At 40.2% G+C, this 24832-nt stretch overlaps 1 protein-coding gene across 4 annotated transcripts in view; it reads right to left on the bottom strand.

Annotated features, from left to right (window-relative positions):
• RAPGEF5 (Rap guanine nucleotide exchange factor 5) overlaps positions 1 to 24832 on the bottom strand; it is a 161342-nt gene that overhangs the window by 104118 nt on the left and 32392 nt on the right. For all 4 annotated transcript variants that reach the window (XM_083824523.1, XM_083824524.1, XM_083824526.1 and 1 more), the window contains exons 4-7: positions 24163 to 24284; positions 22448 to 22616; positions 16828 to 16894; positions 7371 to 7419 (exon numbers count right to left, since the gene is read on the bottom strand). In XM_083824523.1, the coding sequence (XP_083680649.1) occupies positions 7371 to 7419; positions 16828 to 16894; positions 22448 to 22616; positions 24163 to 24284 (407 nt within the window). The remainder of the gene's footprint in view (positions 1 to 7370; positions 7420 to 16827; positions 16895 to 22447; positions 22617 to 24162; positions 24285 to 24832) is intronic.

Below are 24832 nucleotides of genomic sequence, written 5' to 3'. Positions count from 1 at the left end.
AGAATTGTTTTTTGCACGATTATTTTCATTTTGACCTTACTGTGCAATCTCTTACTGTGCATTTGCAAAACATCAATCATCTATGCAGCTATTTTGCATTGCTCATTTTCACGCATGCACCTTATAAATCATGCAGAAATAATGATGTCCCAGATTCTGAAACTACAAAAGCCAGAAATTACTGGGTGGTACAAACCAGGTGGTCACTGACCCACGCTCCATGCGTGTCCCACACTGCTCCTGGCTGCAGAGCACAAAGAGCACCACTTACCAGTGTTAGAGGGAGCCTGACTCCATCTTCTTGAAGCGCTGCCTGCCTACATGATTACTTCCCTTCAAGGCACAAAATCCTAAAAACACAATGTAGCTTGAAAAATATCACTGACTATGTTTTCAGGTACAACTTTTAGGCTGAGTGGGAAAAGTAAAGGTAAAGTTACTGAGCCCAATCTAAAGGTCGACACTCGTGCACTTTGATTTTGAGCAGCTATTTCTCCAGGATAAATTACAGAACCATAGAACCATTCAGGTTGGAAAGACGTCTAAGAGCATCTAGTCCAACGCTTAACTAAAGTCCACCACTAAACCATGTTACTAAGTTCTACATGTACACATTTCTTGAAGACCTCCAGGGATGGTGACTCAATGACTTTCCTGGGCAGCCCATTTCAATTCCACACAACCCTTTCAGTAAAGAAATTTCTCCTAATATCCAGCCTAACAACGGTTGCAGAAGAACTCCATCTTATTCTACATATTTTGCTAAGTTTGACCCGTGCTTTCAAGAAGTTGATGGTTAGTGGAATTGAAAGTTGTAATGAAATAAAGTCTTACTAAAATCAGGTAAATGAACCCACTGGCAACAGACCTAAGGGGACACAAATGCAGCACGATATTTTTGATATCAATGTTGTATGCTAACCTTTCCCTACCTTTCAAACTCTCTCTCAATTTTTCCACAAGGGAAAATGCACACATCTGTGGCACACGACTGCCATTTTGTTCTGTGAATGGGAACAAGTTCCTCCAGTCCCTGAGGTTTTTCAATGGCAGAAAAAAAAGTGATAATAAACTGTGCCCATTTCACACCAGAGGTATTGTATAGCTTACTTGTTTACAAGACCTGTGTCTTCAAAGGGTACTTAACTTGTTCCAGATTTAAACACAATACGGAACTTCTCCACTCTTTGGTGACCTTGGATGATGTATTTTTAACATCATTTTCAAGTATGTGTACCACTCTAATTCAAATTCTTAAGGATTTCTGGATCTATATAACAACTCTTCTACAAGCAAATAATGACAACACAGAACATTCATACAGCATAAACTGACTTTTTTTTTCTAATTATTGTGGAGGAAAGTTACTAGGAAGTCTCACAGTGATACGTGCTACTTTATGAAAAGGGCTAAGTGGTCAAGACACAGCTTCCTGAGTTAAGTAAGCTGATAAAACAGCTCAATGCTGCCAAAAGGCGCTTTACTGGGCTCCTTCCCACATCCACCTCCCCACCCCATTGATAAGAAGCTGCCACACTTGCTTTGCACCAACTCCAGCACCTCTCAGCCCTGCAGAACAGCACTGCACACACATCTGACAAAGTGTGAGCTCTTCACACCCACATTCAGGGCAAGGTGAGCAGGAGCACCCCTTCTGGAAGCACCAAGCTGTCCAATTTGCTCTGCTGCAAAGCCACACATCAAACCAACATGGCCTGGCGGCACACAGGCTTCTCAGTGTAGTCAGGTCTAAAGCCATCTGTGCAGAACTGCCGAGAGGATCTAAAGACACTGAGTACCTGGGAGGAAAAATCACACATAAAATCCAATACTGACGAATGGAAAATAATGCCTGTTGGAAAAATCAGATGTAACTGTATGAGGGCAACAAGCAGTGCTCAATCACAACTTTGAACAGTTTGGTTTTCTAAAACATATTAGCTCAACATTTAACAGGGATCAAAAACAAAAAAAAGAAAAAAAATGAAGAGGATTAGTAATTAATTGAAATGTTGCAAAATACAATGCCATTTTAACACCAGTATTAACTCCTGCCTGCATAAGCTGGGGTGCTTCCACATGTTAAATACTGCATGCTGCTCTTGTTGCCCCATCTCAAAATAATATAACAAAAGACGATGCAAAGATTATCAGTTTTAATGGAAGAGATTTAGTATAAGGAATGACTAGTGCTTTAGGCTGGAAATGAGACAGCTCATCGGGGTTATGACAGAAGGGCACAAAATAGCGAACGGTATGACGATGGACTGGGAATGGATTATTCAACATTTTACATAACCAAAGAGTTGTATCAGAACACATTGAGGGTCATGGGGAATGTGCTCAAAACAATTAAGAAAAAATATGCTTTCACATACTGCACACATGAACTGTGGGACTTACTGCCACAAGATGTGAAAAAGGTCTGAAGTATAAGTGGGTTCAAAAAGCGATTTGAGAAATTAATGGAAAGAAGGTCCACCAAGGGCTGCCCATCACAACAGTGTGGGTACAGCAAGATACCTCTACCACAGCCTGGTGGATGCTGAATGAGCACATCAGAAGGACTGCTTGTACTTGTTCTGTTTCCCTGCCCTAAGCATCCTCGAGTCATCACTCGCAGCGGGATCAGAGCTGGATGGACTTTTAACCTGACCCAGCCTGGCTGCTTGCATGTTTTTCACCAGGCTGACATTGCCTGGAGTGCATTCGAGTACAGCCGTGCAAACAGCTCTGACAGCCGTGCTCAAGAGGTGGCACTGCGGCTAGAGAAAGGAAGAGCTGTTCACAGCTTGCTCTCCATTCATGTCAGCAAAGCTCAAGCCTAGTGACTGGTTCACATTGAATTGCCTGCCCCAATATAAAAATACTAAGCACACCACATAGACAACCGAGTTCTGACAGAAGCAATACAAAAATAAAGGGGAAGGGTGGATACGCATAGATGTAAATCTGAATTAAGGGGGAGGCAATCCACGAGATCTCAATAGAGTTTAATATATTAAAGTCATATTATCATAAACAAAATTAAAAAAAATAAAAATATCAGTATTTCTTGTCAATTTAAGAATGGTATGACCAAAAAGTATCTAACCACGTTATGCAAAACTGAATCACGTTCTTAAGAGGAAGCTAAAATGCACGCAAGAGCAAGGGCTTTTGTGGTTGCCCTGCAGGGAAGGGAGAAGTGACCCCCTGCCGGCTGCTTCCTTTAGATATAAAGGAATTTGCTGGGCAATGCCAGGAGTGCAGCTAGGCTCATGCACAGAGATGCAAGGCTTCCTGCTTGTTGACAGGATTAACTCGAGCTCAGAGCATCCACCTGACAGACTTTGATCAGCTCTGATGTACCTGTGTAGCTACACCACTGGCTAGAGTCTCCAGCCTTAGGCTGTTTGCTGCATTTTCTCCTTGTTTTAGCCACCGTCTGTAACACATAAGGAACATGTCATGAGCCATGACAAGCAATTGAGATAAATGCCAACCCTTGTAAACCTTCAGAACAGAGGCTACATGTGTTCCAGCACACTCGTGGAAGCGATCAGAAACCAGCAAGGTGTAAGTAAACAAAGCAATTCTAATGCCAAGTGCCTGCAACTAAAAACAAAGTTCTCTTCTGCTCCAGTTATTTGCTTCCCCAATACCTGTTACCAAATTGAGGTTGACAGCATTTAATCTATTTATTTCTGATGTTAACCAAGAACATTTTTAATGCATTTTTTATAAGCCACAGAGAAGTGCACAAGCTCATTTTCCGCTCTTAGGTCAGCCTTATCATGAGAGCTTTATTCTAGTGAAATATAAATGTGCTTTCTGGTCAACAGTGTTACTGAGTTCCATCAAGGCTTCAGGATTACAGACATCAATTTTACCCCACTTTTTAGTTCTATTTACAAAGGAAATACTGATGCTGATTTCCCTCTGCGTGAGGGCTCTCAAGTACCTATCCATCTGCTTTCACCTTGCTATTGGAGTGGTATATGTGCAGTGTTCATTTGAAATAAGAAAAGGGAAGTCTTTTTCACAGCATACAAGTTTTTCATTCCTCAGGTTCTGCATTTTTCCTTCAGCCACCTGTCAGTTTTGTGCTCTTCTTCTCCCACCCCACAATAAAGACTAAAGAATACCTCTGGAGGAAAAGCATTCCCCTCCACGCCCTACAGGCTTCATTTTCTGCTAGCTGACATTCTCCATCAAGCCAGATCCTGTGCTAGCACGAATTTGACACTCTGCCCTACCCCACATCAGGCTCGTGGCTCTGCCTTGTTTTTCAAAGCATTTTGTCAGTAGATACAGACAGCATCTAAATCTCTGAGCTGAAGCAGCCATTCTGACCCAAGAACTTAAATAGCTGTAATTACTGCTTCTCATACACCAAATCTCTTCTAGCATTGTGTAGCAGCCCAAACTTCATTTCAATAAAAACAAACTGCTTGTTTCACCCTGATAACCAAAGGCAATGTTTCCAAGCACAGCAGACGTTAGTGGTTGGACCCTATTCACCTCTTGCAGAGGAAGCTGAGGTGCTTGTATAGCACTTTTCATGCCATGCAACCCAGTGATTACTACAATAGTCCTTGACATGCAATATTAAAACTTTTATCAGCCAGTTTTTCTAATGCAATTAAATCACTGAAAAGTGCCTCTCTAAGGGCAGAGGTATATTCAGAAATTAAAGTAATTTAGAAACGTATTACACAGTCTTTATATTAAGAAGGAAAATACTCATATTTTTTTTTGCTCTTACTGGTAGTGCTAAGCAGCTGTCCAGGGAAAACATTTTGAAACACTGTAATTTAAAAAACACCGAGCCATCAAAATGCAGTACGGGAATTTCTGCACAACAGCTTTGGTTTTCTTGCTGCAGACCTCTAGGAAAGCTTTCGGACGCTGATGTAAAAAAAAAAAAAAAAAATCAGCACTCAGGTTCCACCCAGCCGGGTAGGACGATGCCCACAGCCTGCCCTCATCAAACCCAGGGCATACAAGTCTGGCACCCGTATTATTCACACCAGCCTGGAAGCAAACCAAGGCAGCTGGCCCAATAGCCATGTGCCGCTCTTTTAATGCCAAAATCAACTGTCTGATCTGTGTTGGTTTATTTCCTGGAATTATATGGAGTCTTGGACAAGGTTAGAAGAACAATATCTTAGAAAGATACTGTGGCTTTTAGCTCCAGAAGTACTTTGTGAAATATGCTTCACTTCACCAGGCACGGCATACCATAACCTGATTGCTCACAATAACTGCTATGCTGTGAACTTAACCATCAGCAATAACACAAATAAGCATAATCAACCACCCTAATTTACTTCACTCCTACTGTAGTAAAGGCATTAACTTAAATTAGTCCTTACAGTTATGCCTGCTCAAGCAGCCATATTTTTTTTTTTTTTTTACAGTCGTCCAAGATGAGGAATAAAGAAATGCAAATTTCAAAAACAAGCTTGTGCTAGTTAAACTGACTAAAGAGGTATCTTTTATTCAGATCTAAACCGATATTGCTGGTGTTTACATTAATGTGTTAGGAAAGCCTGGTCAGCACTTCCCAGCTCTACAGGGATCTTTGTTTATTTAAGGCTGTGATTCTTAACTAAAATATTTCTACCTGCTCACTGTGTTCTACCTACTCTCCTGCAGCTCATTCCCGACCCAGCTGCCCCCATTTTGTACTGACAAAATTGCTTATGGAGCCATCCACTGAAAGGAAATGAGATGCTAATTCAGGTTAAAGACAACTTGTTTGGGGAATAAGGTTTTGTTTGTTAACAGTAGCCGTAATAATATTTGCCGACACAACTGAAGATGAGAAGTAGGGACAGAGATTTCTTGGAGCTGTATAATGGCTAACTGCAAGGTACGTGGAACCACTCTCTTAACATATTTTATGGCAAAACAAAAGGAATCTTCCAATCCTTCCTTAAAATAACCTGTTCTGCTCTGCACTAAACCAGAGCAGAAGCATTTCCATGTTCAGCCATTAACATTCAGGTGGGACTGGGGTGACACAAGGTGAGGGTAAGCAGGTGAGGGGTGTTGATGTTGTGGACTACTATAGCAGGCCCAGAAGTAAAGCTGTGACACTCACAGAAGCAGCTCAGGTCTGAATTCATGCTTCGATTTATGATTACCTTCTGTGGATTTACATTTACAGATGACAATGGATGTAACCTGTGGGTACTTCTATTTCAAGACCAACAGGCATCACACTATCTGGAATATTTTTGTAATACTTACATTTGCATATGGAAATATTTTCAGATATGCCAACCACATCTTCTGGTGTCTTTAGTTTAAGATATTTTGTGTGTAGAGAGTGTGCTGCGTATAATAACTTTTGTGCTGTGCTTGCAAGCAGCAGATAGACAGACATACAGATCGTATGACACCATATTGGTTACAAGTCAGAAAATAGCTCGAAGTCCAAGATCCATGATCTCAACTTCTAGCAAAATCACTGAAGTCACAAGAGATACTTCATAAAAGTAGCCCCAGAGACCTCAACAGCTTTGGAAACATGTTGATAATTTAAGCCGACTCCACCTCTGGTTTACTCTAGTAATACATTCAACTCTCCCTTTGCCACAGGCATTTCGCCCTGTCTGCAGATGAACTATCCTACAGATGTAGACACTGGAGAGTTAACTCTGTATTGAGTCAAGTAGGTTTCTTTACTCTGGTGAAGTAGTGTTTTTTTTTTTTTTTTAACTCTCAGGCACAGCGAAGGAAGTGGTTGTGCTGATAAACCCTGACAAAGCTGAGATGACCATGTATCTCAGTATTTCTTTACACTGTATCACCAACATGTGATGTAGTACTTATATTCTGAGAGATTTTCAGTAATCCATTTGCCTTTTCCCTTCTACTGCCTTGACAACAGAGAATTGCCTTTACAGCCCTCTGTATGTACCAGATGAGTCTTCAGGAAAGCATGTTCTCAACACATAAAGTTGGCCTTTTGCTTTAGGATAAATAAACTCATCTGACTGGGCAGGTAAAATACAGCAAAGATGGCGTGAGATACACGGCCATAAAAGCAAACACAGGAAAATTATCTTTTTTTTTTTTTTTGGTCTTTTATAAAGTGGAAACCCAGAGATAAAGATGACATTGGCCAGAAAGAGACCCAAGTTCAATTCAACCATAACGTTCAGATTTTATCAACTAGGCCATTAGATGTGACAAGTGAGGGGAAGTAAAACTTCACAGTAATTGCACTGTGCTGTGTACACAGATTCTCCAGTGAGAGAGGAACGAGGTCTGCTATCTTTGCTTCCCAATGTTAATGAGACAGCAGTGAAAATTCAAATATTTCAATAACAAAAGGGAACAATGTTATAAAAACCCCTCTAAAGTCCAATCTGACTCACCTGACTTCCTTGCTTTCAAGGCAATGACAGCAGCCAGCTCCCTCTGTACCTAAAATACCAGGAAAGGAAATGATGGTTATTGTTACTGATACATAGTAAAACAAACAGACACACACACACACACAAAAAAAAAGCAACATTGGTAAGATACAGGCTATCAAGCTTTTGGAGCAGTAAACTTCACACAGAATTATGCAGATAGTTTTGAAACTAAATCACTTTTTCTAGCAAATCTATTTCTTCTTCAGATGGGAATTCTGTGTCTTTTTTTTTAACTTTAATTTAATGTAAATACTTCACATTCCTTAGGGAGGTGGGCAATTCAGTAGTCTGACCTGCAATTTATTTGTGCAGCTTATCTCCTTCACAAGCACACAGTTAAAGCTTCTTCCCTGCCTTGTTAAATGTTTGCTCTACCTCTACTGAGCACACTTGTAATGCTGGACTTTTGTGCAACTCCAACATAGGTGCATTTTCCATGCTGAGGTTTGTGGATATAACCAAAGTTTGTTTTTGGAGCCTTCAGGAGGGAACAACCTCTCCAAATAGCATGACTGAGTATTTCAGGACCAATATTGAGCTTCAAATGAACAGGCAGAAATAGGAGCTATAATGTTTCCACATCTACAGGTTATCTTACTAGACTGTGATGAAATAACCCTGCCATGCTAGCCAGCTCCTTTCCTCAGCCTCCTGCCTCTGCATTCCCTTTATTTTCTCTATAATCTCTACGCTGTCAGACAGTCTCATTACCCAGCTCAGCCCTATACCCACTTCCCTCTGTAGGTCTGTTCCTTCTTCTATCAGTAAAGTTCCACAGTATGCATTAATTTTATGCTTTGCACTTCTCGCTGCCATCGTCTGTCCCCCCTGCAGCTGCCTCAAGTGTTCTACATCTGACCTGCAGCACCCCAGATACTCTCCTGCGTACACCACAACTCTTCCCTTCCTCTGCCCTATCCATACTCTCAGGCTCTTTTGTATGCCTAGCAGCTTCTTTCACCTTCCCACATTCCCCAAGGCAGCCTGTCCTTAGTCTAACAAAATAACTTTGGGACCCTCCAACTGTTTTTCTAGGGATTGTCTTATCTCTCTGTACAAAGTCTCCTGCACTGCATACCAGCCATCTTGCCTAGCAGACCTATGCACAGCGCAACACTATTCTGAAGCAGAAGTTTTGGCATACAGTTTCTGAGTGCGTCTGAAATTTAAAACATCATTTGCAAGACATTGGGCATGGTCAGAATAAGGCATTAGTCCCACGAAGAGTCCTTGTAGTAATACAATCACTAACAACTGGCAACATCCCACTCTCACCACTCAGAAGAAAAGTTTGAAAACATGAACCCAGAACAGTTAATCTTACATTGGTCTGAGCAAAAAGACAGAGTGCAGTGGTTACTAGGAGAAGACAAAATTGCCCAGGACCTCTCAGTACGATGGTAACCCCTGCATCTGCTGATCAGATACACAGCAGCCACCCAGGAACGTGCTCTACATGGAGCAGAAAGCAGTCATACCAGAGGCCACATCCTTCCTCTACTTGCATACTTCCTTCCCTTATGGCAAAGGACAAGGGAGGTTTTTTGCTGCCTTTGCAAGGTACAAGGATATTTTCTACTCCTTGATACTACCCCTTGGAGAGGGATGGAGTTTTCTGCCATTCCAAGCAGGAAAATATGAAGGCAGTGCCACAGATTTCTTAAATGTCGTCCTGTTTCCAGTACAATTGTGCAAGCTGGCAGTATTACCTTCCCTTCCTTCCTTCCTGTACACTCATTCCCATGTCTGGAGAACTGTTAATCATGTTTAATGTAAGCACAAACTGCAAGTATAATGGGAAAGAACATTTGGGTTTTTTTTGGCAAAACAAATTGTGTGCTTACTTGCAGCAATTAATATACACTAGTAATGATACATGCATGCTATCCAGAGTTAGAGTGGGATTTTCAATAAAAGCCCAAGTTGTTTCTGAATAACAACACCAGAATTTCTCTTGGCTAAACTGCTCAGACATCTCTCCCTTCATTAAACTCAGCAGGAGGTACCAACGTCAATGCCCCAGTCCTGGTCTATTCTGCCAGGTTACTGACAGTACAAAACAGTGCACTGATGTCTCTTCTTTATCTTTTAGTGTTTTAAAAATACGTTATCTCAAGATTAGCCTTGGGAGACGCTACAATCTGCAACAGTTATAAACATTCCAATTAACCCAAACAAATAGAATTGGAAAAATGCCCTCTTCTCAAAAACAGAAGAAAAAATAGCATTGTGCCATCCAGCGATTACATTTACAGTATTACTTTTGCTTATAACATAGTACATTCTAAGTGTTTGAAAGACAGTGCTAATATCACATGCAATAATACAGTTTTTCTGTATTTTCTCCACAATATTCAAAATATCTAATTTTTTGCTGTAGGCCAAGTGTGCAGCTAGCACTGAATTTGATCTGAGCAAAAACAAAAGTTGGAACAGTAGAAAAAAATGTCCCTCTAGTCTTAATATTAAGCAAACGTTCCTTCACCGAAGGGTTTCACCCTGTCTGAGCTCCCTCTCATAGGATTCACACAAATCACAAAGAATTGGTACTGATGAACATCCTTCTGGTTTTGCCTGGTGCCCCTAGATTTCATAATCTATGTGCTTTTGTCTGTTTTAGCGTAAGCATATTTGGCATCTCTGCTGGACATGCAATTCCTATGCATCATTACACCGATGGAAATCTGCGTACAACATTCATTCCTCACTGCACACATGCCACACATTATCATACTTCTTCCTAATAGGATTTCAGTTACTGCCTGTTTGACAAAATCGATAGTTGCGCGTCACATTGCAGATAATAATCTAGACTGAAAGTAAAACATATATTCAAACAAGAGCTATACCTACCATAATAAATTGAGATATTAAATAAAAAAAAAAATGGTTTATACATTTAGCTTGTTGCTACAAAGCAAACAGTCTAAATAGCATCCTGTTTTGAGTAGCAATGCAGATGTCAAGACTGATTCAGCTTAAATGCTAGCTTACCAAAACATGTTTACAGACATATTATTCCAGTCAAAAAGAGAACATTGTGTATATGTTGTAACCATATTACCACATCTTGCTAAGTTTTCTTTTTGCAATAAGAAAGAGCAAAATTATTCACATAAGTACCCACTTATGTTTGCTTGATTAAATACAAATTATATTTTATATGGTGAATCTTCCTACCTTTAAATGGCAGATGGAGATTTCTTAAAAATATATATATATATATATAAATAATAATAATAAAAAAGTCACACAAGTGTGAAACCTGGGGAGCTGGGGTGATGTTTTCATAGGGATCATATGATAATTCAGGTTGGGAGGGACTTAAGGAGGTCTCTAGTCCAATCGCTGGTTCAAAGCAGGGTCAGCTATGAGAACAGACCAGGTTGCTCAGGTTTTTCTCAGTCTAATCTTGAAAGCCTCCAACAATGAGGATGCAATCTGTCTTGAAAGTCTGTTCCACTGTTGTAGTGTCCTCACAATGAGAAGTTTTCTTTCCTTGCATCCAGTCTGAATCTCTCATTTCAATCAATCCAAAAGTCCAGCTTCATTTCCTTGATATGCTCCCCAAAGGCCCTGGCACGCTGTCGTTAGGTCCTCTTGAACCCTTCTCTTCTCCAGGCTGAAGAAGCCCAGCTCCCTCAGCCTCTCCTAACTACACAAGTATTCCAACCCTAAACACCTTGGCGAACCTTCAATGGACTTGCTCTAGGTTGTCAGTGTCTCTTGTACTGAGGCCCCAGAACTGCATGCAGTATCTCAACGTGGTCTAATGAATGCCATTTAAAGAAGGATAATCACTTCCATCACTTTACTAGCTATACTCCTGTTAGTACACCCCAGGATGCTGTTTGGCTGTCTTTGGTGCCAGAGCTCACAGCTGGCTCACTGGTATCCACCAGGACTCCCATATCCTTTCCAGCAAAGTTGCTCCCTAGTCAGGCAGACCCTGACCTGAACTTGTGCAAGGGGCTAGCTTGCTCCAGGTGCAGGACTCAGCATTTACTCTTGCTGAAATTCATGAGGTTCCTGTTGGTCCATTTCTCCAGCAGGTCCAGCTCTCTCTGGATGGCAGCCCTGCTTTCCAGCATACAGTCCCCAACTTGGTCTCCTCTGCAAACTTCATGAGCAAGCAAGACTTCATCACCTCTTCCAGGTCATTGACAAAGACACTTAACAGGACCAATACCAGCCCTGCAGCAACCCTCTTGTTGCCAGTCTCCAGGTAGAGTACAATTTGTCAGCTGTGAACCTCTGAGCCACACCACAGAAGCAGATTTAAACCTGTCTGGTTGTCCAGCCAGTCAGACTACAGCTCTTTGCTCAATCAGATAATAGCAGGACAAGGGGTAATGGTTTTAAACTAAAAGATTTAGGGGAGATTTAGATTAGAGGTTAGGAGCAAATTCTTCACTCAGAGGGTGGTGAGGCACTGGAACAGGTTGCCCACAGAGGCTGTGGATGCCCCATCCCTGGAGGTGTTCAAGGCCAGGTTGGATGGGGCCCTGAACAACCTGATCTAATGGGAGGTGTCCCTGCCTACGGCAGGGTGGTTGGAACTGGGTGGTCTTTGAGGTCCCTTCCAACCTGAGCCATTCTATGGTGATCCTATACTGTTCTTCTCTTATCCAGGAATCTGGTCATTTTATCACAGAGTGCGTATTTTTGCATCTAGTGGAGAGTGCATACCACCTCTACTTTTTTCTGTCTAGAGCAGTCTTTTGTGAAAGTATTCCATACCTCAGTGTGCTTCAGATCTAGATACAAAGTGGAAATCCTTAGGGAATCTCGAAATCCTGCAAGAGAAAGCTCTCAGCAGTGGGGTTTTGAAAAAGAGTTTAATTCACTCTTTGCACCTTAAGAAACGAAAGTTTGGTGGACTCTAAATAAATGTAGTACCTGGGTGACTATCTAAAGTACCAGGAAACTGTATTTCCCAGGTGCACTGCATTAACACCCTGATATTCTTTTCTATATTATCACAAGGTGATGTAACAGCATTGCAGAGAAGCATTTATAGCCATCCCAAAGCGCTCTGGTTTTAACAGACAATACAACAAGACATTGAATATGAAGCTGCTTTTTGGGACGTGACATGGGATGCATGACAGCTCTGGAATGCTTCTTTAAACCCAGGAACAATCAGTACTTTTTCTTAAAAATTCATTGTTCAGAAGATTATCCAATGCAAACCTATTTCAAATGGCATTTTACACTGCTTCCATGTCAACTGTCCTTGCAGGTTAAGTTCGATGTTGTCAGTGCCTCATTGTAATGGAGCATATGACACAAGCATAAAATTTGATGGGCTCCATTCAGTTACCTTCACTGACTCTGCTTCTTCCACTGCAGGACAAAGCGTAAAGAAAAAATGAGAGCCCAGCAAGTTAATTTCTTGTCTTTTATATCATACTCTGCTCTTCAAAGAGCTGTATTGCATGCTTTATGCACAAATTAAGATGAGAAAGAAACCTCTGCAGTTTTTCCCCTACAGTCCTACTGACTTGGCATCATTTGCCACAGCTATCACTATTATCTTCTATGATCTCAATACCCATTGTTTGAAACCAAAAGTGCATTTCCCTAACTAATCATTTGAGACAGGCTGAATCATCAAAAAAATGTCAAATTGTGCAGTGAACACGAAAAGTGGAGTTATACAAAAGAAAAAACACCTGGTAACAAAGAACACCAGGGAGTAAGTAATTAGAGAAAGGCCAACAAAGACAGACCACAGTAAAGAAAAAGAGGTGGAATAAGGAATTTGCCAAACTTTTGCAAGTGCCTGTGTCTATGCTAATCACGCGATAGTCCCTTTATACAGAGTAAATACATTACCATTGCAGCCTAAGAAAAGATTATTATTCACAGAAGCAAACTTCCAAAATGAATTACACATTCAGCATCCTAAAAACACCTATTTCTACTGACTGTATGGAGTGCCTTGGAAAACTAGATCAGATGTAGATGTCTGCCATATGGTCACACACATTTAGGTGAAGTAAGTTCCACATTTTGCAACAACAAAAGCTTCTACAGGGATACAGAAATAAAAATTAGACCTTACACGCATGCATGCTTACAAGTTCTCCCTGCCCTTTCAGACGCTAAAACAGTAATTTCTATTTTAGGCACACAGATACTTCCAATGTTGCTCAGGGTGTATCCTCACAATCAGTTTAGTTTTGCAAGTTTGGGAATTTGATCTGCAAAAGAGAAAACCTGACACAGAGGAATCCTCCTGACCCGATACAGAGTGTTGCAGTCCATTACAAGAAAAACAAAGAGAAAGTAGGAGAAACAGTAGTATCAACAGGCTGGTATGCCCTGTTCCCTGTTGGGATTTGAACCTCCATACCTAGAAATACATTAAAAAGTCAAATCTAATCTCCAACTGCTTTAGTGCTGGTCTGTAGACAAAGTTTTTCACTTCTGAAATGCTAGTCTGAAGAGTATTGTGAGCAGGATTCTGAAGTACAGATTCTTCAAGTAAGAGTGGTTTGATTCTATAGAAAACACAAGGATATTCAGTGAGCCAAAAAGCAAGACAGTGTGAACAAGTTTTCAGTCATGGCTAAGAACCTCATGTTTGGTTTCCTGTTCCTCCTCACGGGACTCTTTTTTTCCCCCAACACAAATTCTAAGGCTGTCAGCCAAAAATATTGAGAACCTATACCTTGGTGAGGACAGCACTCTGTGGAACAGTGAAAGTTGAGGGTTCAAAATGTCTTGAGAAACATGAAGGCTCTCCATAAAGAAGTCTTAGAGAGTATTTCAGATCCCACCCAACTGGATGGAGGAAAAGGGGGAGAGCAATATTCCATATTATATGCCATTTTCTCTTAGAGGGAGAACTTCATATACAAATGTTAATATTTGAAGGATTCTGCTCTGATCTCAATTTTTTTGTGTGGGTGGTGGTTTTTTTTTTCTTCCTAGGGTTGGACTAGAAAAGCGTTGTGAAAGCTTGTAGAGTTTTCTGAAAAGACAGAAAATGCAGGAAAAAAAAAAAAAGATCAGTCTTTTTGACACCACCGTGGCAATGAATGGGCCTCAGGCCATCTGGAAATGCAACTGCCTAATTTTTCTTCAGTTAGTTAGCTACAGTCACAAAACAGCTCATTAAAAATAAAACAAAACTGAACATGTGCCCTGTTGCTGGAAATCACCAAGGATGTATTTCAAAGTTTTGACCTTGCAAGATAGATGTGAAGTACTCTGAACTCACTGTCAATTACTCACACGTTTAGGGATATGCATTTTCCTCAAGTGTATCCAGCAACAGTTAGATCCAGTGCTTAAACTCAGCATGTCAGTGTGTTTTGTTGAGTACTTCTTTTTCTTAAACTGATAAAAATACATTATTCTAGTTTTGAGAGGTGATGTTTTTGATGTATAGTGACAATGTTTTATAGAGTTGGTGGGTTTTGAGTGAGTTTTTTTTTATGTTTGTTTGTTTTAAAGATATGACTTTGCAATAAGTATTTTTCTATTTTATCTTCCATTAAAGCTAAAATGGAGGAAATTAAAAAGGGAGGAAACCAAGGTTCTGAGTTCTTTCTTCTCTCACTTTCAGTGTCAGGGTTAAAAAAAAAAAAACGGAATTTGAATGTAAAGAAAATTTAAAAAATAGAGAATACAGGCCACAGAATTTTCTAATCTTACATTTTAAATTATTTTGCTTTGTGTATTGAGCATTCAGAACCACTTATCTTTATGAAACTTAGTACAACTTCTCCTTCCTTTCCCTTTTTCAGAGTTTCATCATATTACTTTATTCACTTTACTTAAAACAGCTCTTTTCCTCATGCTTTTCTTCATGGAAACTTCTTCACCCTGCCTGGTTCACTGTCATCTCAGTACCTTCTCAGGTACAGAAAACAGAACTAGCACTAATTCTAAGTTTTGTTAATGTTATGATTTAGAGGTGTGATGTTTGTTGAGCCTTATGATCACAGAATTGGCTGAGACTGAAAGGCACCTCTGTAGATCATCTGATCTGCTCCCCTGCTCAAAGCAGGGTCAACTAGAACAGGTTGCACAGGACCATGGCCAGTTGAGTTCTGAGTATTGCCAAGGATGGAGAGTCCACAACCTCTCTGGGCAACCTCTTTGGATGTTCAATTACCCTCAGAGTAAGGAATTTTCTTCTTATGTCTAAGTGGAATTACTTGAATTTCAATTTGTACCCACTGCTTCTTGTCCTGTTACAGGACACCGCTGAGAAGAGGTGGCTCTGTCTTTATTCTGTTTCATCAGGCATTTATACCCACTGATAAGATCCTCCCTGAGCCTTCTCCAGTCTCTCCCAGTTCTCTCAGCTTTTCCTCTTATGTCTGATACTCTAATCCATTTATCATTTTATCATTTTCACGGTCATTTGTAGCATGCATCCCAGTATGTCCATGTGTTTCTTGCACTAGGAGTCCAAAACTGGACCCAGCACTCCAAATGTGTCTTACCAGTGCTGACAGGAGGGGAAGGATCACCTTCCTTAAGCTGAAGGCTAACACTTATCCTAATGCAGCCCAGGAGGCAGTTGACTTTCTTGGCTATGATGGCACATTGCTAGCTCATATTCAACTTACTGTCCACCACAAACCCTTTCCTGAAAAGCTGCTTTTCAGCCAGTTAGTCCCCAGCCTGTACAGGGCCACAAGGTTATTTCTCCCCTGATGCAGGACTTTGCATTGCCCTTTGGTGAAAAGAGACTCCTGTTGGCCCATCTCTACAGCCTGCCAAGACCCCTCTGAATAGCAGCACACTCCTCTGCTGTATCAACCGTTCCTCCCAGTTTTGCATCACCTGCAGACTTGCTGATGGTACGCTCTCTCCCATCATCTAGGTCATCATATTACATGAGATCAAGTGAATCTAGTTTAACTTTCTGAAGTCCAGTCTTCTTAGAACAATGATTTTACATGATAAGCAAGATGCACCAAATTCCAGCACAGAAAGGAAAGAGTGTCATTTATTATGATGGAGTTTACTGAGGCTAAACACAGTTGGGAAGCCAAATCCCAAAATAACCCAGCTGAGATTCCTCAGAACTTATGACTCTCCCCTTGTCCCCCCAGCTCATCATTGTGTTCACACCGATGTTCACTTGACCAAAAGGATCTGAGTGCAAGCTAGCTGGCAGAAAAATCATCGTGATCCTCTAAACTGGTATTTCCCAGTTATATTCCCAGTTCTTATTATAAAAAAACAGACAGCAGTGATCCTTCCTTGGACTGATTTTAATAGCTGTAAAGTTACACGCGAAGACGTAAAGCTTCCTCATTTCAGTGCCAAAAAATAGTAGTTTGCATTATAAACACCTGCTCACTAAGACTTGGCTCTTTAATTTGAAAGGATCCAAAACATGATAATGTTTCAAACATGATCATTACAAACTTTGATGCAGTGACCTTACCGCAGAAGTGAGACGAGCAAGAATTTCAGCATTGGTTTCTGCCGTATCTTCTATTTTTTGATCAGGCCTTAAAAATAAAAATAAGATTATATTATTTCTTTCATTCTGTTTCAACATCTTTTGATTCCTGGAAAGCACAGAACTATGTGGCCACGGGCACTAATGTAAAAGGGCTTTTGAGATTCTGCATCAAAAAGATGACTGCAACATGACAATAATTAATTGTGTCAGGAATGACAGAGTATACTCTTTGTCCCTTGCTGTCAAGAACTCTTTTGATTGAATTGTTAAAACAGTGAGAGAATTCTTCAGCTATAAAAACATGACGAAGAACTGAAGAACGCGGGACCCTTTTGACTCATCATTGCTTATTTGAATGCATATTTTGCTCTGCTAAAATGTACACCATCAACAGAGAAAAGAGTTTTCCATCTGCCTGCTAACAAGCTTTGCTCAACTGTGGAGCAACACCTTCAATAGAATGCATGCTCACGTAGATAAAAGCAGGCAACATCAAAATCAATACAGGACATATGAAGTTTGATATTAAAATAAAAAAAAACACATGAAAAGAATACATGTAAGAAGCTATAAATTAGCAAACTAAAGCAACACCTGAGAACACTATTAAGTTGCACTGACATTAATTCACAAGACAGAGAGACTTTGTGTCTTTACAAAAATGGGGCGCTGCAGGAAGAACCCTTCTAGAAGCTGTCATAGAACTCTGGCCCACATGGAGTAAGCCACACTAAAGCTGCTGTGGGACAGAACTGTTTTTTTTTAAAACAGTCTAAATCCCAGCAGTAAACCACTTGTGAGCCTTTCAGAACAAAACAGAACAATCGGAAGAAAGATACCAATATGATAGGACTATTACTATGGGAAGAAAAAGAAAAAAACTCTTGAGATTTTTACTTTTCATGGTTTTCAAGAAGTGTGGTGTGCCAGGAAACCGAGCAGATATGCAAAACTCCAGCTGCTGTAATAAGCATAAATCCCAGGTATTAACAGAAGCTTCTATCTTTGGCTAAATTATTTAATTGCTCACATGACTTGTGTTTAGGGAGAGAGCTGGCAATGTCTGGAATATGCAGCTGGTGTATTTGTGGTTCTTACATCCCATGTCCAAAAATTTCTTTACCAAATTAAAAAATTAAGGTCAGAAAGCAAAGAATGACACATGTATTTGTTTGGGGGCAAGCATGTCTAAAACACAATGGTAATTTGGTTTAGAAATCACAATTACTTTCACAACTGCCCATCCTATTCGAAGGAAAATGTGATTTAACATTTTAAGTGTTATAAACTACCCAAAAGAAATAAACAGTTCTGTTTACAGAGTCTGATTCGGTCTCTATAATTTGGAATGAGATGAAAATAGATGACCTCTTTAGATGCCTACATTTACCTACACGTCTGATCTCTTTGATCTCTCAGAATCAGGAGAAGACCAGGTTCTTCTGAATTGGAGGCAAAAGGCAGCAGCTTGGTACACAGACACAGCTATAAGCCATAAGCCCAGAACAGCATACAGCACAGCTATTTCCATCTTGGGCTTTTAATCACTTCATCTTCTATTTTAGAATACTCCCAGTATTCATCTGCATATGCGCATCAAACACTTATGGAAACACTAATGTACTAAAAATTATAGTAAGCTTTCCAGAATCAGAGAGGAAGTGTATTTTGATAACCAAGCTAATGGAAAAAATAAGACATAATGGATACTGAGAAACAGAATCAGGACAGTTAGCAATTTTTTATTTAAAGGGACCAACCAAGATTAGTAGGGTTAGCACTGAACAAGGGGTACAAAGCCCAGACAAACAAGCCTAATACCTGTACGGCTCAGTATAGGCACACTTGAGCAGAGCAAAATGCAGAGATGCTTGCCTTAGATCTTCAGGCAGGCAGGACAGGTAGGCACAATTATTACTATGCATCACCTGAAATCAAATACATTGCTTCCTGACCTGCTGACAGAGGAAGCAATACAGCTGTGCCCAAGTCCCATGCCCAGACAGCACCTCCAATAACCGATGTAGGGCCACATGTACTGTACGCTGGCTTTACAATCCACCTACAATGCAAATAAGAGACCCAAGGATACCTGAGGGCAATTTGCATTCAGCAAAAGCTTTCCAGGAACTTCAAAAGACACTGACTAAATAAATATCCCATCCTGAACATTTGCATTAAAAACAAGTAACCTTTTTTCTAAGTAAATTATCTAAATAAATGTGTATTATTTTCAGACAGAAGATACAAAATATAGTATAAAACTTCTGGAAAGAAAATAAACAATATAATATAAAGGACAAAGAGTCCCCTATTAACATTCCTTCAAATAATTACAAAAATCGTTGGATATATTCCAGTAGCCTGGGCACCCAATGCATTCTAGAAATGTAGCACTGGGAATTAGGTGTTGGTATAAACACCCCCATTTACTAAGAAGGAAATAGAAGCACATAAAGATTAAATGTCTGATACAATGCCATTGCAGTCACTGGGAAAGAATTCAGGAGGCATTGGATGAGAGCCTAAGTGACTGCTCAAGGCTGCAAGGAAGTCCATGGCAGGGCTCTGAATACAGATCTTTTGTTCCCATGCTAAGCCAATATTCACTTCTTTTCTATTCAAGTAGAATTTGGCTGTGATTACCATCGGGTGTTTAATGACCCCAAGAGGCCTCAGCATCAGTCCCACCTCATCTGGCAACATCTACAGTGGCTCTGTGTTGTGAAATACACATAATAACAGCAGCCCTCAGTTTAGCACAAGCTACTGAAATATCCTTCAGACCTGTCTTGTTTTCCATGGGAGATTCCTGCCCAATGCCATGTTTAATACAGGCAATTTGACACTGTCAAAGGGCAACAGGGAGCATTTCCTCGGGAACTGCAAGCACACCTCAGCATGCAGAGTACTATTTTAATTGCTGAACTTAGTCCAGCATTATTTGGAAATACTGTTAATACTGCCAAGAAACAAACACAAATCCATTCAAAAAATAAAAATTAAAAGTTAAAAAAAAATTTACACAGCAAGGCAGGACCAGAGCCCTGCCTGTTTCCAGAAGAAGTGCTGAAGGAAGTCTCCAGAGCTGCTGCTGTCTAATCAAGTCTACAGGCTGCTGCTGGGTGAGCAGGTACATGGTACTCCAGGGACCCACCAATGCACCCAGAAGCCCAGGCAAGTGCAGGACTACTGCCCACCAGCTGCAGGGGAGACAGCTCATCAAGTACCTGGGCATTCTGTGAAATGCCCAACGTTGCCTCCTGGTACACAAGCAGGTGGTTACTTCTGATGAAACAGGAAAACTAATTAATGCATTAAGAATTTCTCTTTCCCTGTGTACATTTGGAATTAATGCTAACAGTACAGACTATTAGAAAACACAACAGAAAAATGAATACAAAAATATCAAAGTACAAGGAAGACAAATCATCTAATGGTACGAAAAACAACTTATACATTTATCTGAGAAGATGAACACTCATTGCAAGGAAGGGTTTTTAGAATCGCTTCTTTCTTCATGAAGAAAGAATATATGGGTTTATTTTAACTTGGCGAGATAACTAACACGCACTTCATCACATCTATTTGCTTTCAGATAGTGTTTTAGCAGTTCATTACTTGCATCAGGCATAGAGAATTTTGAAACTGGAAAAGCCTCCTTTGCCTTTAATATTGCCTTCCCTGGAGACTATAACATTACTTAAAATTCAGCTCCTTCAACATGTATTTTAAAAAAGACACCCTCACAATCTCCAAAAAAATAATTCTTCAGTGACAATGTTCCCAAAAGGAATCCAACTTTGACTAAAATTTGAATAATGTGAGCAGGAAGGAGCTGGAAAGATACATTAATGGATAATTGTTCGTTTCATGTAGCAGGGAGCAGCCTCCACTCGAAATGACAGTTTCACTGGAACAATGAAATAGCAAAGCAGACAGTAAAATAGGGGAACTCTCTGGCCAAGGTCACCATGCATGACACATTTTTAACTCAGAACCTGAAAAGTCTTCAATCTATTCTCTTACCCAGTCAGCATCCTTCATGTAACAAATCAATACAAACTATCTGGTTTGTGTTTTTGATGCAAAGCCTTTGTACAGGTAGTCATGAACCATGAAAAGTGACCTGATTTGCATTGAAAATGAGGAAAACCACAAATTCCCACAGAAATCAGGATGAAATCACACCGATATTTAAGGAAAGGCCAAACTGTTTAATGCCATAGTAGGCTGGAAGACAAGAATTTCTATTTCCAAAAATATTCAAAGATTTTGTCCCATATGAGTCATCTGCTTAGAAGATCACATTCAACCCCTTGTTTTTGCCAATTTTAGAGCCTTGTCATTTGTCTACACTCACTCAAGCTGACCAAATAAATGTATTTTCAAGGGAACCCCCACACCAGAACTGCCCATTTCCTGTTGGTAAAGTCAGTCAGCAAGAGATATGGGATGATCCCTGACTTGCAGGCAGGGATCAAGTTTCTGACCTGAGCCACATAGAGAAGTCACTGAGATTTTTTTCAGCCAGCTCACCACACTTGATTCAGACTGAACATCTGAATTTAAGTAACTGGAATTGAGACACTTCAGCGACTTTGCCTTTATACTCCTTTAAAAGATTTCTGTTAGACACATATTTGAGAGAATGTAGTTTTTTTAATCTACTGTGTAGAAAAGAAAAATACTGGCAGAAAAAAGTTTTGTCTTTGGCATCAAAGAGAAAATAATCCTCCTGCTGCCAGAGTAATAATGTTCCACAACATAAGTATCATGTTTAAGGCTTCATCACGCTAGTGACGATGAAAGAATTTAACCCAACTTGTCTGTGCTGGCCAGCTCCTGCAGCTTTGCCAAGGCATGAGAGGTCACAAGCCTCCAGACCTCACTGATGTCTTTTTTTCCTCTGTATTTTGGCCTCTCACTGTGGAACAAACAAGTATGGTTTCTTTCTAGCTGCTCTAAATAGACAATGTTTAGAGTGCAGCTCTATCAGCACAGAGGGTATGTTAACAACCAAGAGTCGGGTATAAGAGCAGATATATGGGAAGGAAAATTCTTAAATGGTATATTCTGCATGAGGAATAGCAATGAGAGACTACAGGACTCTGACAAACACACAACCGCAAACTGAAAATCAGACAACTGAAGCTACCACATTCCTAGTCACCCTCTCTATGCATCTGATCGCTGACCTTCACCCAGGAAAAGGGCATCTGGTCTACTAGTCAATCAGCTACACAACATGTCTGCTGCCAAATTAGTGCCAAACTTCCAAATGCAAGAGGAGACCCCCAAAAAATAAAGCAACTTGCCCAGGTAAGAGAGCAAGCTACAGGCAGCAGACTAGTACATAAAGAACCACAGTATCTCAACAACCCCAAGCTGAGTGCCCTCATTTATCTAGCACCGCTGACTTTCTCAGATACTAGTCACAGTGCAGATCACAGAAAAGCCCATCTCTTCAAAGTTTGGCAACCCTGAAAAGAAAGCTGACTCATTTGCTTGGTAGCTGTGGCATAAACAGTATCATTATAAGCCAGCCACTTACAAAACAGTCAGCAAAAGTTTAAAACAGCTGCATATGCCTACTTACAGACTGCACATGTCAATCCTGGGAGGAGCCAATGGCAGTAGTTGAAGTAGGAGCTTTACACCATTCTTCCAGCCTTCCTCTTTCTCAAATTCACAGAAAAGGTAGGTACATTCATCTGCTGAGAACTGGTAGAAAGCATGAGCATCTTGAAAATAGAGTTGTCTGTCCACTGTTTTAAAAAAAAAAGAAAAAGAAAAAGAAAGAAAAGAAAAAGATATCCTTTAAACCTTTTGCATTTGAAGGCTCTGTGTCCCTAACACCTTCTGTATTACATCCGATTTTAATTCTGAGTTGAACCACCACACAGGGCAAAAGAATCACAAACAGTATAGAAGCAATCCTGTCCTCTAGTATTAATTCAACGCATCCAAACAGAACAATACCAAAAACTCAGTATGAAGATCTCCAAGTTCCTGAGATTCAAGCATTAAGATTGCTGAGTAATCAATTTTGAAACCAGTTTGGAATTAGGGGGGTTTGGCTTGAAAAGAAAAAAAAAAAAAAAAAAAAACTTTCCCTTGCCAAATTTCTGAGCTTTGATTTCCATTAGCTTCTAATCTGTTCTTGCTAATGGCCAGGCACTGGTGAACAAAGTTCAATAATGCAGATTAAAAGGGTACACCAGGCTACAAAAAAAAATAGAATTTTTCTAGTTTGAAAAAGAGTTAGAACAGTTTCATTGTATTCATAGCACACTCAGAGATTCACCACTTTTAAAGCCACTCAGCTGATGCTTAGCACATCTTTATCCCAGCCTCTGCACAAATTCAAGGATACTGGTTCTGTAGAATAAAGCCAGGTAAGACAATGTAGTGATATGAAGAGCCCTCATCTTCCCTGGCATAACTGGGATTGAACTGGGTTCAAACAACAGGTTCCAAAGCCAAAAGTACAAGTTCCTACTGGGGGAGTCACTGAATCCTTGCTGATGCCGCATTATCAGACACACCATCAGTGTAGCTGTAGCAGCAGAAAATCTTGAAGTATACTCAGTGTCAGCTTGCACACAGAGAAGTCTCCCACAGCACCTCACAGTCTCACAAGGAGGAAAGGGAATTGTGTAACACAGACCCCAGGGTTGTGAATGCACTGAGTTAAGCTATGCAAGTAGTAACAACTACAGTGGTACTGTAGTCCCTCAGGTTTCCAGATGTTGGTTATCCGTGTGGTTATCACCAATGACATCATTTGGACCAAACCCTTAAACCTGGGGTGGAAGGGGAGGCAGCTGGGAAGAACCTGGCATGACAGCCACTTCAAGGAGCAGAATGCTCTCGCAATCCATTGTGTTCTAAAACTATGGAAAACAGAGAGAGGAAGGGGAAATCACTAATTGCTAGAGAAGTCATCTGGCAAATCTGTGATCTGCAGTGACTAAACAGCTGCTGTCTTCTGAAAAAACTGAAAGAGGTTGAGGAGAGGGAAAAAAAGGCTCGAAGAGACACACACATTATCTGTAACTTGGCAGTAGGCAATTGCATTTGCAAAAGCAAACGGAAGGAACTTGCCTAAAAAGAGAGATTCATCTTTGACATTTATGAAATGAAAGGTCACAGAGGTAAGCCTACCGAAGAGATAGTAAAATAAACAAGTGTAACTAAACATGGATCAACTTGCTTCCCCTCCCCTTCTTCCTCTCCTATAAAAAAAAAAAAAAAAGAATATTACCACATGCAGAAGAAACTGATAGCCTTCCTTATGCTATCAACACTGACCTGATAATATAATGCCCATATCCAGAAGCAGCTGCCACACTCCAACTGCTGTAGATCTGCACTTAACAAATGGGCAGTGCTCCAAGAGCCAGTCTACCAGTTCTGATCCAACACAGCTTCTCCTGAAAATAGACAAAGCATTTCTGTAGTATAAGATGCAATTAAAGTTAAGTTAAAATGCAAATTCTATAAAACAGTTTTTTTGTAGTTTTGTTTGTGTGTTAATTTTTTAAAGAGGTAATCCTTTTGTTCAACAGAACAAACCCTTTGTCTCAATTACTGTTTTAGGCAACCCTATTCATTTCAAGGAAAGGAATTATTCTGGCAAGTCTCAGGGGCATGCCCCTACTTACAACAAGGAAACTCATGTTAGATGAGTAAGTTCCCTTACATACCTAATTCATGTAACACACTTCACAATATAAAATATTTTTATCACTTTGTGCTGCATATAGTCATCCGAAGACACATAAGAACTAAATAAAATCCAGCTTTTAGCCTCAGGATTTTATCTCCTTTCAGCGCATAGGCATAAGCAACACAGCTACACAACATATATGCAAGACCTTGAGTGTTGCTCTAGGATGTACTTCATCTTGCACGATTGTTAAACTTTTCTTTTTAATTCTTAAAAAAAAATTGTAACTTCTTCCTCAAATGTGGATATAAA

This window comes from Anser anser (genome assembly GCF_964211835.1).
Source record: "Anser anser genome assembly, chromosome: 2".
In the NCBI taxonomy this organism is placed as follows: domain Eukaryota; kingdom Metazoa; phylum Chordata; class Aves; order Anseriformes; family Anatidae; genus Anser; species Anser anser.
Note: the sequence above shows the minus strand (reverse complement) of the source record. Positions and strands in the feature narration are given on the sequence as shown.